The sequence below is a fragment of the Varanus komodoensis genome, unplaced genomic scaffold (genome assembly GCF_004798865.1).
Source record: "Varanus komodoensis strain SLA01 unplaced genomic scaffold, ASM479886v1 scaffold36, whole genome shotgun sequence".
Taxonomy (NCBI): domain Eukaryota; kingdom Metazoa; phylum Chordata; class Lepidosauria; order Squamata; family Varanidae; genus Varanus; species Varanus komodoensis.
The window spans coordinates 9,706,664-9,721,822 of NW_025335873.1; the positions used below are offsets into that span (position 1 = coordinate 9,706,664).

The window sequence follows — 15,159 nt, forward strand, 5'->3', positions numbered from 1 at the left end:
CTCCTCCGGCGCCGCCATGGGCTGCGCGCGGCGTGCGCTCTGCGCCCCGGGAAGCGGCGCTCCGCGGGCAGAGCGAGCGAGCGGGCCGCCCCGGCGTCTCCGGCCCTCCGCGCAGCTCCTCCCGGCCCGAGCGCCGAGCGAGCCCGTTCCTCCTCTCGCGCCTCTTCTCCGCCTCCAGCACGCATCCGTTTCAGACGTGCGCCAATCAGGCGGCGCCAGGCGGGCCACGCAGCCAACCGAGAGGAAAAGCAGCTGGCGGAGGCGGGGCCGGGCGCTGGTGGCGAGGGCCGGGGACAGAAGTTGCAGGCGGCGCGGTCCCGTGCTCGGACCTCGGAAGCTCCGCCCGGCGCTGCATCCTGTTTTCCGCAGGAATCCGGCGCTGCGCGCCCTGACCTGTGGAAGCGCCGGTTGGGCCGCCTGCGCAGTCTTCCGCATGTTCAGGAAGGAAAAAGTAGCAAGCTGAATCAAGCAGATGTTTTTCCGCCCGGACGTGCATAAGATCGGACGCTTAATGTGTATTTTCTGGTGGGCGACTTTACGAAATCCTCAGAACCTTCGTTCTCGCTGGAATTTTCCCTCAAGGAAAATAGCTAATTTGAAAATCCATCGCGTGGCTTTCCCACGGTGGGTTTCATCCTGTTTGGTGAAAGTTTTCGCTTAGAATAATTAGCTTTCTAATTATTCTGATAAACTGAATTGAACCTTTTAACGCCTTGGTGGGGGGGGGGCTTTGTGGTCACAAACTCCCCCTGCCCAGCTATTCTGCATTTTTCTGTGGCATTCCAATGGCATAGTCCTATTCCCTGGCATTCTCTCTCTCACACACACAGACACACACACGGAGGGAGGGAGGGATGTTTGGACCAGTTGCTTCGTGGCGATGCCATAAAAGCGCGAGTGGGTGCGCCTGCAGAGCAGCATGCGTCCCCGGGAACCAAATGCGGGACGAGGCGCCCCGGCCCAGGCCCTCCGTGCGCGGGGGGCGGGCTCACCCCGCCTCTTCGTCAAGCCCCGCCCCGCCCCGCCCCGCCTCTTCGTCGGGCTCGCCAGCACGAGGGAAGCCGCCCGGAAGGCCGGGCGGCAAGAAATCAAACCAGCTCGCGACGCGCCCCGGCCAATCGCGGCCGCGGGCCGCCGCGGCGCGGCCAATGGGCGGGCAGGGCGGTGCCGTCCCGGGCGGAGGGCGGCGGCGGCGGCGCGGAGCGGTCGGGCGGGGAAGTGGGCCGGGCGCTCTCGCGGCTGGGCCGGCCGTGGGTCCGTGCGGGCGCGGCGGGCTGGCCCCATGCCGGCGGGACGCGGCGCCGACGGGCTGCCGCGCGCGTTCCTGCAGAGCCTGCGCCCGCTCTTCGACATCCTGGACGACCGGCGGCGCGGCTGCGTGCACCTGCGCGAGATCGAGTCCCGCTGGCGGCTGCCGCCCGACGGCGAGGGCCCGGCGCTGCCCCCGGGCGTGCTGGAGGGGCTGCGCCGGGCCGCGCCGCCCAGCGGCTACCTCACCTTCGAGAGGTTCGTGCTGGGCCTGCGGGCCTCCCTCCCCGGCCCGGCGGACCCCGCCAGCACGCTCCCGCCGGGGCCCGCGGACGGCAGGGCGCCCGCCCACGAGGGGGCTTCGGGCAGCGGCGCCGGCCGTGCCCCGCGCGCTCCGGAGAAGACGCCCGTCCCGGCGGCCGAGCAGACGCGCTGCACACGACCGGGTGAGCAGGGGCGAGCGGGATGCCTCGGCCGGGGCCCCGGGCCGCCCCGCGCGCGTTTCCTCTGCGGGGCGGGCTCGGTCCCGGCGAAGGGCTTTCGCCCGCCCACAGCTGGGGCGCGGGGGACCTAGCGGCTCACCGGGCACGGCTCTTCCTCGCGGGCCGCCGGAGCATTTCCCCGGGAACCGGCTCCACGCGGGCGCGGGGCGTGTGGGTGATGTGCGGGCCCTGCAAAGACGGAAGCGGAGTTCCTCAGGCGTAGGTAGCAGCACCCCGATGCTCGCCTGCTACCTGCTGGGCGTTTGGCTTTCCCAAGCCAGGTGTGGGCCTCCCCCCCCATAGGATTGGGCCCTGGGTCTCTCTCAGGAGCTGCCAGTGAGTCTCCGGGGGATTCAGTCGCTGCATTTGACGGTCCGTGGGCTGGAGGGACGTTCCACATAAACTCACCTCTGGAAGGTTAACTGGAATCGGGTGACCAGCGACTTGCCGCTTGTTTTGTCCTTCGGTCCCCGTGCACTCCAAAATCAAAGAAACAGCTGTGGAGAGGAGAGTCGGGACCAGTGAGCTTCCTGGTCCCAGGAAAAGGAGCTTTTGCTCCCCTTTTAACGTGCCTTCACAACCCCGGCCTCTCTCAGGGACGGCGGCAGAAGCCGGCGGGACCCAGAAGCCGGCGGGCCTGTTGCAAAACGAGAGCCGCTCCAGGGTGGTGGAGAGCCGGAAGCAGCCGAGGTGCCGCGGCGAGCACAGGAGACACACCATCACCGGTGGCGTGGACTATGCCATGGTATGGAAGTCCCCCCGGGAAGCCTTCCGCCTTTCCGCGCCAGCCGCTGGCGGCCAAAATCCCAGGTCGGCCTTGCCTTGGATTCACAGCCGAGATGCTGAAGCTGCCCTTTCCCAAGTCAGAGGTTGAGCCAGAGCCATGCTCTGCAGCCAGTGGGCCTTCCCGGAGATATTTGCAGGGTGGGAACAGTTGTGGGATTAGACCAATGGGGGACAGACGGGAAGGGATCCTGCCCCCTTCAGTGCATAAACGCGCAGGATCTTTCCCACTCCGCTCCCTGTGGCGTGACTCCCGTGGCCAAGGTGGGCTTGCCGTACGTGTCTTCTGTGTCTCGACAGCTGAAGCAAATGAAAGAACTGGAGAAGGAGAAGGATTTTTTGCTGCAGGGGCTGGAGGTGGTGGATCGGGCCCGCGAGTGGTACCTCCAGCAAATCCACATCCTCCAGGAGCACCAGAAGCAACTGGGCAAAAGCAAAGTTCACAGAGTGAGTCACTTTGTGGCCGCCTTGGACTGCACAACGGAGCTTGTATATATGTTTGTTGTTCTGAGATCGGAAGCACATTGTCGCGGTGGGGGGTTTGCCCGCCGAGCGTTGCAGCCAGACAGGAAGATGTTCCTGAGCGCCCCGCTCTTTTCCCACTTTGCGTTTCTCTCGCGCTCTCTTTTCTTCGAGTCTGCAAATCATGCAAACGCAACCTGTTTGCAAGCCCAAAGGTGCGAATGCGAGCAGGAGCGTGGTTCTCGGGATGTGTCCACGGTTTCCCAAACTTGTGTTTTAAAGGGCGCATTTCTGGAAATGTGCATGCAGCCTCTGGAAAGGTATGCATGGGTGTGCATGTCACGCGCACTTGTGCAAAGGCTCTGACGGTCCCCATTTCATGCGTTTGCCTGTGAGAGAAAATGTACATTCCCAGTGGGATTCCAGCATGCCTCTCACACTGATGTGTGGCTCTCCCCGTTTTCTCTCGCCCAGGACTCGCCTTCAGAGGGTAGCCTGAGCCAGCTCCACCTTCTAGTGCCCAAATTGCAGGAACTGAATCGCTGCCTCTGTGAGCTGCTGTCTCTTGCTGCGAAGGTTAGAACCGCACGAGGGGTGTGGTGGGAGGATGGGGCCCCCGTGGGAGCCGGACTTCCTGTGGTAGGAAGCAGACAGGAGGCCTCTCAGGATCTAATGAGAGGCCAGAGCAACTGAGGGGCAAAGGATTTTAACAGGCACTGCTCCAAAAGGACTAGAAACTTGACATTTTTAAAGGAAATGCATTAACAAAGCCAGTTTTTCCGCACCCGGTCAGTCTTTCCAAGTCGTTCTTTGTCTCCTAAAGGAAGGGGTCGGGAACGTCATAAACGGGGGCCTCATCCAGCCCTAATGTGGTCCTGCTGGGATGCTTGGATGGCCACACTCCCACTGAAAACTGGGCGGCTTCCCTGGGTTTTCCTCAGTTTCCTCCCCATTCTGAAAGGTTCCCCGCTTGTCCTGCAGCAGGCGGCATTTCTGGCTCCCCCGTTTTCTTTTTGACCCCACCCACCACCCCGTAGTGCCCCAGCCCCAACGACGTCGCCGAGATTGAATTTCCCCTCCCTGCTTTGGCCACGGGGTCTGGAAACGCGGTGCCTGTTCAAAAACCGCGGCACGGAGCTCCGGTTTCCAGGGCGTGGCAGCGTGTCACTGCTTCGGGGAGCGCGGGGCGACCGTGGAGGGATCCGGAGCCCCGGAATGAGCCCCCTTCTTTCTCGCCAGCCCCCAAGCCCGTGCGGTGTCACCGCAAACAGCCCGGCCTGTGCGACCGCGGCCCCCCCCCCTCTGGCCGGACCACAGCAGACCATCGCGATGCTGAAGGAACAGAACTGGCTCCTGACCAAGGCAAGGCAGCCCCGTCTTCCGGGCGGGGGGCAGGGGGGTCCCCAGCGACACAGTAGCGTTGACGCATGTCCTTGGCTCCTCAGGAGGTGACAGACAAAAGCGAACGGATCACGCAGCTGCAGCAGGAGAAGTCGGCCCTGATCAAGCAGCTCTTCGAAGCCCGTGCTCTCGGCAGCCGCGAGAGCAACCAGCTGGATTCCACGTTCATCTAGTCCCTCGGCCGCGCGTCGGGGCAGGTGCCTGCGGGCGCCGTGGCCCCGCTCCAGCCGTGGCTGCGAGCTCTTTGCAGCGCCCCAGGCAGCTCCGAGCAAGGCGCTGCCTCGCGCCCCCCGCTCGCTCGCTCGCTCCCGTCCCTCTGCCCTCCGGCGTCGCACATCTCTGCGGCCACCGCCAAGGGTGCCCCTCTTGTTCCGGCTGCTGTTCAGGCCATCGGAGCTGCAGTCCCCCAGCTCCCGGATCCGGCTTCCGTTTGGCTGGTGCGGACACAGCCGTTCCTCCACTGCAGCACTCCAAACCAGGCCGCCCGCGGGGGAAGCAGCGCTTCTGCGTTTCCTAGGCCTCCTTTTGACATGGAAAAGCGGTTTACTTCGTTCAGGAACACTTTACGGCTTTTGGGGGGGCCTGCCCGTTGCATTAAACTCCGGATGCTGCTCCAGTCTTCAGGTTCAAGTAGCCAGAATGAAAGGTCCTCCTCTTTACTCCAATACTAGCAGTGGCTTCTCTTCCTCTGTAGCCTGAAAGTGCATCTGAGCATATACAGAGTGCTCTTTCCTCAGAACTCCTTTACTGCAGCCAGCTTTCAGGGGTAGCTTGAACTTTCTTGCTGGCTCTGTGTCCTACTTTTCTTTAAACTGTTTTTCTAAGAAGAGCTTTGCCGCATCGGGTGCGAGGCCCGCTTAATCGCCCCGGTGGAGTGGCTTCCCTTGGGCAGCCACTCTCAAGCGAACGTGTCTGTCCCCCGGCTTATGCAGAGGGGAATCTGAGATCCGGTGAACCCGAGATCCGGTCGCTCCCTTTAAATGCTGCCAGCCTGCCCCATGAGACACATTTCTCTGCCTACGGAGGAGGAAAGTGTGAAGTCCAGGGGGACGTGTTCCTGGGCTGTTGTGTAAGCCAGTGGTCTTGATGCGCATCATTTCCTATGTAAAACATTTGGGCATGGGGCTGCGTATATGTGGCCAGAGGGCTGGGGGGGGTCATTTCCCCCCACCCCTAGTTACATTTTGGAGCAAGATTCCTCGTTGCTGCTCAGGGTTGTTGTCTGTCACTTGCGATGTCCCAGCAAAGAGCCGTTTTTGTCCCCGCGCTCGGTGCTGTCTGGACTCCTCTCACACTCCAGCTGCTGTGGACATTTGCATCCGCAACCCCCTCTCAGGTATGTAGCACGATTCACTGTTGTCTGTCATTTTATGCATGTTTCTGATCGGGGGATGGAAGCCCCCTCCAAATAAAAGCCGAAACGAGCCTCAAAGCAGCAGTGCTTCAGCGGCTTCTGCAAGTACCACAGGGAAGCTCCCTGCCCCAGGGGGCTTACAATCTAAAAGTGGGTACACGGCGGCAGGCCTGCCTTTGGACCCTCCTCGGAGGCAATGAACGTATCTGCAAGAACTCGTGCTCCTGGCCACTAGAGGGGGGCCTCATTCCACCGTTAAAGGGGTCGTGGTTTATGCCAGAAGCTTGGCCAGAGCAGGGAGGAACCGGGGAGACAGACGTTCTTCTGAACAGCCTGGCGGGGCCCCAAAGCTGCACGGCGCTGGAAGAGCCAGCCTCTCTGGGGGCCCCGGAGGAAAAGCTGCATGTGACCCGCTGGCTCTTCCGTGAGCTGCAGCCCGCCAGCAAGCCTGGGCGCTGGGCAAGCGGAGGCGCTGCAAGGAGAGGCTTCCCTCCCCGTGCCTGGGAACTGCCGCTCGTTCCCAAACCCGCGGGCCACACAGGGCGCTCCGCGGCTGCGGTGCCAACACTGCTGCTCAAGCGCTTGGATTTGCCTGGGCACGACCGTGGCATCCGCCAGCCGGCAAGCCTGCTAGGTGGCCAAGAGCTGGCTGGGACCCTGAGCCTGCATCCCTGCTGAGCTCACCGCAGGGGAAGCGGCTGGTTGAAACGTGGGGGGAGCTGCTTCCTCGCCTCTCAAGCCACCTAGAGGTTCACTCATCGAGTGGAGGCTGGGAGAGCCCGTGAGCACATTGAAATGCACGCACACCCCTGGGGGCTGAAGGGGCCAGGCTGTGCCCCCCGACACCTCATGCACCGGGGAAGCGCCTTTGGCCCAGCTGAGGGGCTCCTGGGTTACTGTTTCGGTGTGTTCAGGACATAGAGGAAACTCCTTGTAGTCGTTTAAAGCCCAGGTGCCTACAGGCACAACTGCTTGTCTGCGGACAGAGCCACGCTCGTGCCAAAGACGGCGTGCAGTTCACTGAAATCGTAAGGTGATGAAATGCAGAGGCAGTAAAGGAGCCCAGGAAATCCTGCAACTCCCTCCGGGCACCGCGGGCTGTCGCTGCAGTGACAGACGCTGCTCCTGGCGCATGAATTGCTCCCACGCTTTGTGCCTTCCTGGATGCAGGCAGGAAAGTGAAGAAGGGCGGCTCGCTGCCCACGCTCCTGGGAGACGAGGGTGGGCAGGCGGGCGAGCGAGCGAAGGCCGGCGCCCCTGTTCTGTGCTGCTTGGTTACGGAGTCTCCCCTGTGCATAAATATTCCAGTCTCTGTGGTGCTAAAGAACGGGACTAAAGGAAGCGGGAGCGTCGGAAGCCGTCCTGCCCGGAGTCAGGCCCGTGGGCCAGCTGGCCAAGTGGTCCCAGCACCGGCGGTGGCGGCTGCAGCTCTCCGCCCCCTCGGGCAGGAGCTCTCCAGCCGCCTCTGGAGGCAGCAGGGACTGGACTGGCAGCCTGCGAGCAGAGCACGGGCGTCTGCCCTCCTCGCTTGCACCTGGGCGCCTGACCTTGCGTGGGTGGGAGGCCAGGCCGGGGAGGGGGGTCCGGCCTTCCAAGCCAGGCAGGGCAGCAGCTGGCTGCAGCTGCAGGAGCAACGTTCCCATTTCTTTCTTGGAGCTCCTCTCTCTCACGCATCCGCTTTGCATACCTCGATTTGAGGAAGTGGAATCCCTCATTTGAGTAAGCATTTCCTATCCTCTGAATGACTTCAGACGGATATTTCTTTTCAATGCTTACGGATCAGGAATAATCTAAACTCTCAGCAAAGCAAGCGAGCAGCAGCGACCCTTCTTGCAATGGCCCGCCCTGCCTGGGTGGCCTCGACTTCAAGGCTAAAGCCGCCTCTCTCTCTCCCGTTGTCTTCTCCATTCCTAACTGTGGGAGTCAGCAGGTAATGCCTGGCGGGGGAGAACCAGTGTTCCTCTGTAAGCTTTCCAGGTCTGTGTTCGGCCCTCAGTTTGGCCCAAAAGCCCTGGGAGCACGGATCATTTTGTCCTTCCAGGAACGGCTGGGTGAGGCAAGGCCAGACACGCATACGCTTCCCATTCTGTTACTTGGAACCCTTTAGCACATCTGCAGAAGAAGCATGGGCTCGGGGGGCTTAGGCCCCTCAGCCAAACAGTCCGTCTTCGGAGAGCGGCCCCGAAGCAGCAAAGGCCGGGCTGGAGCCTTCCGGAAGGGTCCACTCTCAGCCACAGTGCAAAGGCAGGGAGGGGCCCGATTTTGAAGGGAGCGATTTCGTTGTGTATGTTTGTTCCTTTTGGCTGCTAGATCGCTTGTGTTCTTTCCCCCTTTGTTCTGGTTCGCTTGTTGGATTCGTATCCTGCCTTGTTGACGTTTTGCAGTAAACATGAGTTAAAACAAAAAGACCCGCAGAGTATACGCTGCTGCATTGGATACTTCTTGACGGAAAAGCTGCTGCCTTGGCTGCCCCTGCTCCAACTGCTAAAAGCATCCCAGGACACACCGAAGCGGCTGTCCTGTCCCCACTGAAAATTAACCTTTTAAATAGATGACGCCATTGGTTTATTGCATCACGCCAGCCGCAGCATGCAGGAGCCTCGGACATCCACCTGCATAAGCAGCGGACTGTGGCTTAAACGCTGCTCTGAGGTTTCCTTTGAGAGGAAACGGGGCCTCGCCCCGATTTCTGCAGCAGCAAAAGGCATGCCGGGTGGTTTCAAATAGATCCTGGTGCAGAGGCACCTGCATGCTTCAGCCTGAGCCCTGTTGACTGAAAACCTCCAGGAGGGAAACACGGATGCAGGAAACCAGCCAAGGAAAGCCCACGCACGTCCCTCCAAGCGCCACGGGCCGCCCGATGCGACAGGCGGTGGTGCTCCTGGTGCGTGGGCCGGACACCTTGTGCATTGCTGGCCCCAGGCGGAAAGCCCCTTGCCGCCGCACAGAAGTAGCCGCTTCCTGGAACGAGGGAAGGCGGGAGGGTCATGGAGACCTCCTCTTGGTGCCGAGGCGAGGCATTGCCTGGCTCTGAGCCCGGCCTGCCTCACAGGCTTGTTTTTGTGGGGAGAAGACGGAGAGCAGGAGGAGAGAAAAGCTGTGAGCTGCTTCGAGTGCTTTAACGAAGAACAGAAGCAGGGTATAAATCTACACAAAGCAGCAATAGCTTCTTCCACTTCTGGCTCCCAGCCCACCTTATTAAGGGGCGCCTGCAGCGGAGCTAAAGGGTCGCCCCTGCCCGGGGCAGCGTGCGCAAAGGGAAAGCGGTTTGCCGCCACAAGGAAAGGCTGCCCCAAAGAAGCCCCCCAGGCAGAACTGCAGGAATGTTGTCAGGCTGGAGACTTCGCTCTGGGTCAGTTCTCCTTTCTCCTACTTTCTCTCTCACCTAGTTCCTCCTAGGCCTTCCTTTCCCCTTTTCTTCGCTAATGAAACATCGCTACGGACGCGGCCCACGTTGGCGGCGTGGCAGTGACCCGCCGGTTCCAAGGCGATGGCGTGGCTTGGTGGTGAGGGCCCCGATCCGGAGTGCCATAAAGGGGGATCAGACACATTCCTGGGAAAGGAGCAGTCCTCGTGCTCGCTCCAGGACCAGAGGTTGCGTGGTACAGCTGTGGCTGGGGAACATGGGCCAGAGGGGCGCTTGTGCTCCCGTCGTGCTCGTGGGCTTCCTGCCGGCTTCAAACTTGCGCCCGGGCTGCGGGCAGGTGACTCGGTCCTTGCCGCATCTTCCGCAGCAGCCGTTTTGCAGCGGCCAGGGAAAAGCCGTCGGCTGGCCCAGTTGCCTGCACGCCCCGGGGTACTGTCACAGGTGCAGCGCCAGCTGGAGGTCCGGGAAGTGGCGGCCTGGCGCCCTTCAAGGGCAGCGGGCTGGAAAGGCGGGGGTAGCAGGGAGCAGAGCCGGGGCAATGGCGTCCCGTGCTGCCCCACCGCACGCCAGGACCCCTGCGGAGCAGGCGCAGAGCCTCGCCAATGGCGGCAGAAGGCGCTCCCTCAGAAAGGGGTGCCACCCGGGCCACATGCCTCCCAGGCGCTTGTGAGTCCACAGGATGGCGTGTGTCGGGCCTGCCAGCAGAGATGTCCGGGTGCCACGCGGAAAGCGGAGCTCTGCACTGGTTCGGGTCGGCACGGCGGTTCTTTTTTGTTCGGGCGGATGCCTTTGACTTTGCCAGACAATCCGATCCATTGAAAGGCTGTGCGGCTGGGAAGGCCCGGGCCTTGGCTGCCCTTTCTGAGAGGCTGGTGGGACGGAGCGATTGGAAGGAGATGAGAGGGAAGGCAGGGCCATCCCTCCGGCCCTGCTGAAGGAATGCTCTTTCCCTCCCTCCCTCCCTCTTCCTTCTTGTTGTGTCCCGCCTTTTTAGACCACAGATCTGTGGGTGGGGGCCCTCTTTGCTTCTCGGATCAAATGGAAACTGCCCCCCCCAACCTTCAGACAAAAGAAAACCCAGCGGCCAAAGAAATTGCATAATCAAACACGAAACAATCTGTAAACTCCTGTCTTCCCCGCTGCCTTTTATCTTCCATTGTAAGCCACCCTGGGAAAGACCTGTGGGGGGGTGGGGGGGGCTTAGTGTCCTCACAAACAAAAGCAGGCACCACCCTTTGTTCACAATCTCTTCTGAGTAATCCCCCAGCAGGATCCCTTTTCTGATTCTACACCTGGACAACTCCATTGTCAGGAGGGGAAGCTGTCTGGCCAGGTGTGTGTGATGGGGGGAGCAAACGCAAGCTGCAGCCCCCCCCCCCGCCCAAGGAGAACAGAAAGGTTGCAATAGGATTATCTCTCAGGGATACAAGGAGGATGTGGTACCAGACGCCATGCTCATGACCGGTGGAAAGTTACACGCACCAAGTCTCATCTCCTCTCTCTCCCAGTTGAAGGAGTACCAGAGAGAACAGGTGGCTTGGTTCTTGCGCTGCTGAGTCCTTGGACCTCCCCTGGGGAACCTCCTGCATGGCACCACACGGTTGTCTTTTTGGTGCCTGGTGAAGACGACCTCCTCCTCCTCCTCCTCCTCCATCTTTGTCTTCATTGAATTTCTATCCTGCCTTCATTCCAGGTTCTGTTTAATGGAGATCTTTCATCGCATTTGCCCAGGCGTGTGGTGATACAGAAATGCCATCAAACTATCAGACCAGGAACTCCGTTCCTGAGGGACCCTTTTCACTGCGACCAACAAACTCCTTCTAAAAGCTCATGCGCACAGTGCTTCAGCCAGGCATGGTGGGAGCTGCCAGACCCCTGTGTGTGTCCACAGAAGCATGGGCACTGGAACCAGCGACCTTCAAGAGCCTGCTCGGGGGTACCTCAGCTGGCGTCCCGCATGGGACGGGTCCTGCCCCCCCCCCAGTCCTGCTGTTCCGTGAGGGTTGGGATATTTTCCACTGTTCAGGCCTGGTGGGGAAGTCACCAGGTAGTTACTTTATTTATTTAAACAATTTACATGCCGCCCCATCGCATGAGCCAGCCTCGGGGCGGCTTACAATCATTAGAATCCCATATAACATACCATATAAAATACAAAAAGTTCATCAAATAAATAAAATACAAAAAATAATAAAATAAAATAGTGGATCCAGCCTGGTCAATTTAAACCAATAAATAAACCATTAACAGTTAAAATAGCGTTTAAATAAAAAGGTCTTGGCCTGGCGCCGAAAAACAAATAAGGACGGCGCCAGGCGGACCTCTCTGGGGAGCGCATTCCAGAGGTTGGGTGCCACCGCAGAGAAGGCCCTCCTCCGGGTACTCGCCCTCCGAATATCCTTCACGGAGGGTTCCCGGAGGCGCAGGCGCTCCTTTAGGTAACCAGGGCCTATGCCGTTCAGGGCTTTGTAGGTGATAACCAGCACCTTGAATTGGGCCCGGACTTCAATGGGAAGCCAGTGGAGCTGACAGAGGACTGGGGTTATATGAGAACAACGCCCGGTCCCCGTCAGCAGCCTGGCAGCTCTATTTTGCACCACTTGAAGTATCCGGACGGATGTCTTCGGATGTCTTCAAGGTATGAAGGCCGTTAGTTTATCTTCGAGATAAAAGGCAGAGCACTGTCTGGGATGGGCCGGGCTGTAATCTGGGCCGCTTTTATCTCGGCTTTTGTGATGCAAGATGGAGCCCCCCCCCCCTTGTACTCCACAGGTGCAGGTGGATAAGAGAATGGGGGCTGCCCGTTTGCTTTCCAGAGCCATTGGAGAGGCTTCTGTTTCCCTCTAGAACCCAGAAAAGCCACCTCAGTGGCTGGAGGCAGGGTGGGGGGGAAGTGGTTCCTTGTGGGGAGAGACGCTTTGGCTTCCAGAAAACATCCTGCCAGTTTCACTTCTCTTGCCTGCAGCTGCTGCTGTGCTCGCCTTCTTAAACTACTTTCTTGGAGGAAGCAGAGGCTGGAGTTCAGTCCCTTATCTTGCAGCAGCGAGTTCCACAGTTCAGCCCTGTGCTGTGGGAGGAAGGCGTCCTTTGGATCTGTCCGGGATTGCCCACTAACCTGCTTCATGCAATATGACCCTGCTGGCTCTAGCATTATGGGATAGGAAGAAAAAGCCCCTCCCACTCTCCCCACAGGAGAGATGATCAGCAGAGAGAGTCATACATGACCTCTCCTCACAGGGGCCTCATTCCAGCCCAGCTGTTTGAACCATATTCAAAGAGTGGATGCACCAAAAATGTGTCAAGGGGGACCGGATCTCCTTTTCAGTTCCCTTGGTAGTTCTGCCTAGCACAGGGCTGGCTGGGCTGAGATTTAGGCCAAGCGCGGAAGAGCCGGGCCTTTCCACCAGCCCGGCCCGAAGAATCCACCTCCGCCATCTTCTCCCCGTTTCCTTTTTCCTTGTGTGCGGCCGGAGGGCAGGGGGAATCTTGTCTGCTGGTGGCACGAAACCCCCGGGAGCCTTTTGGCTGGCAAGCGGAACAAGGCCGCTTCGAAGCAACAGATGGGGTGGGGTGGATCCAGTGCTCCCCCTCCGGCGGGCTCGCGGTGACGGCGAAGTGGGGCACAGGAACGTGGATGGAGCTGCCTCGCGGGGCAACCTTGCCTCCGGGCACAATTTCCCAGACATCTTTTCTGGCAGCAGGACTTTGGGAACGTTGTCCTCGGCTCCTGCCCGGCCGGCCTCGGAAGACCCTTTGGACTTTTGTCCAGGGCAAAGTGCCAGCGCGGGGACATGTTCCCCCCGGCACATCCCGCTCACTAGGTTGTTCCACAAATGCAACATTGAATTGCATGTAACAGGCAGGCTAATTATGGAAGCCAGCACGAAGAGGGGTTGCTATAATTAGTTTTCTCGTTATCCAGCGCTGGGGACAGGGGGGTAATTTACAAAGCCTTTTCTGTTGTTCTTCGCTGTTGGGTGCCGCCAGTCTCCACGGTACAGTTTGGATGTGCGGCGCTTGCTGCCGAGAAGCTGTGCTGTGCGCGGAGGCTCCTCAGAAGGGCTCGCATGAACTGCCTGATGCACCTGGGGGTTTGGGGGGGTGCCTCACACTTGCCGGGCCCCCTGAGCTTGGAGGTGGTTCAGGAGCAGGGCCTGCTGGTCGTGGCCCCTTCCCTGCAGAATCATCTCTCTCGACTGGCATGGAAGGGACCCAGGCAGCACTGGTTCCAGACTCAGAAGGGCTGGTTTTACACAGAAGCAGAGCAAGTCAGAAGGGGACTCCTGGGCCATCTAGTCTGACCCCCAGCTCCAGTCGGCTCCACTCACGACACGCCCACCATGTGCACATCCAGCCTGTCCTTGAACACCCGCACCGATGGGGTTTTAGGTATCCTGCCGGGGTGAGGGCCAGGAATGCGCCTCTGAGACGGGGTAGGAATCTCTGCCCCCCCCCCCCCGAGTGTTGTTGGATGCCAGGGCCCATCAGCCTCAGCTGATACAGCCCACGGTTGGGGCTGGGGCTGGGGCAGGGGCGAGCCTTTGGACAATGAGGGGTTGCCTAGTGCCTGCCCCCCCCCAGCTTTAATCTCTCTCTCTCTCTCTCTCTCTCTCTCTCTCTCTCTCTGCCTGGGTCTATTGTTCATTGTAAAGGTGTGCAATTGCAGGCCTGCTGCTGCAGCCTGGGGCATGTTGGGAATTGTAGGGCTTTGCTCCTGCCCAGACTTGCAGAGGACATGGAAGAGGCCTCCCTCTGACTCCCGAGGCCTGGCGCAGCATCGTGCGGAAATCAGCAGAGGAGTCTTGGAAAGATTCCCGGCCTCAGCATTTCTGAAGAATTCGGCAGCCGTGCCGAGCAGGAAGCCCTCCGCGGGCTGCCACCCCGGCTGCCTCTCGGGGAGGGCAGCTGGGTTCAGGTTTCCTCCATGGACAGTGCCCCACCATTTTATCCTCAAAACAACAGCCCTGCAAGTTCGGCTGGCCCAAGAGGCAGCAGTCTGCCCACCGGCTGAGCCGGGCTCTGAACCTGCCCCTCCGTCGTGCTCCATGCGCCCGGAACAATCCTGGAGCTTTCGGCCGACCAGGCCGGGCGAGCGAGTCTCCCCTGGACCAGCGGTTCTGGCCTGGTCCAGCAACTGAGGCTGGGGGTGGAGCGCCCTGCCTCCCGGAAGACCATCGCAGCAAGGGGGAGCCCAGCCTGGCCCCCTCCCCAGCTGGAGGGAAGGAATGGCTCTGGGGAGCTTGCTTGGCCCCCCCCCCACCCCAGAAGAAGGAACGCTGCAGGCATCCAGAAAGGCCCTTCTGGGACATCCTGCCTCCCCCACCTCGCTCCCCACAAGCCCCTTGGCTTTCGTGGGGTGTTCGCCTGTCCAAGGGCACACCTGCGGGCAGGAAGCTTCTCGGGTTCCAGCCTTGGTGTGGGGCCATCCCTCTGGGAGGCTACCTGGATGAACAGCGGGGAGAGCTGTGGCGGTCAGTCCGTCCATCTAGCCACGTAAAAGCCCCCGGGTCTCTCGCAAAAGCAGCAGGTAAATGGAATTAATACACGATGAGAAGATAGACTGGGCTTCCACAGGGAGGCTCTACTGGACTTCCTCCCCCCCTCCCCTCACCCCGGCCCCGAGAGCTGAGACGGGGGACTTCTGGCTCCGCTCCTCCGGGAGTCGTGGGACGCGGTTCTTTCTGGATACGCACAGGGCGGCATCCCAGGCAGGATCCCAGAGGCGCGAGGCAGCCGTGCCTGCCGGTGGAGGGATGGACGGAGCCTGGAAGAACCGGTCGGGAAGCCACTGGCTCCGGAAGCGGCCGGGCTGCCCGGCTCCCTCACGGGGCGGCTGCGAGGCCTGGGCAGCGGGGCGAAACGTGCCGGCGCCTCCGCCAGTGTTGCTCGGGCAGGGACGGGGCACCTGGGCAGGAGCGGGCGGTGCTCCCGCCCCCCGCCCCCCGCCCCGAAGGGGGCGGGCCGCGCGGGGGGAGGCGGCGGCGCTGGCGCTGGGGCGGCTCAGGCGCTGGGGCGGCTCAGGCGCGGCGCGCACGGGGCCGGCGGCGCGGAGGAGCAGCGGC

The 15,159-nt window shown here is 61.0% G+C and overlaps 2 protein-coding genes across 2 annotated transcripts in view; both read left to right on the forward strand.

Moving 5' to 3' along the window:
* Nucleotides 1-1,282: 1,282 nt before the first annotated feature.
* Nucleotides 1,283-5,811, forward strand: SAPCD2 (suppressor APC domain containing 2). The gene is made up of 6 exons (XM_044439740.1): nt 1,283-1,694; nt 2,327-2,475; nt 2,814-2,960; nt 3,450-3,551; nt 4,215-4,337; nt 4,421-5,811. The coding sequence occupies exons 1-6, from the start codon at nt 1,283-1,285 to the stop codon at nt 4,547-4,549; spliced, it is 1,062 nt and encodes a 353-aa protein (XP_044295675.1). The 3' UTR covers nt 4,550-5,811.
* A 5,903-nt stretch (nt 5,812-11,714) lies between these two features.
* Nucleotides 11,715-15,159, forward strand: part of ENTPD2 (ectonucleoside triphosphate diphosphohydrolase 2) — a 20,305-nt gene continuing 16,860 nt past the window's right edge. The window contains exon 1 of the mRNA XM_044439741.1: nt 11,715-11,735. Coding sequence (XP_044295676.1) covers nt 11,715-11,735 — 21 coding nt within the window. The remainder of the gene's footprint in view (nt 11,736-15,159) is intronic.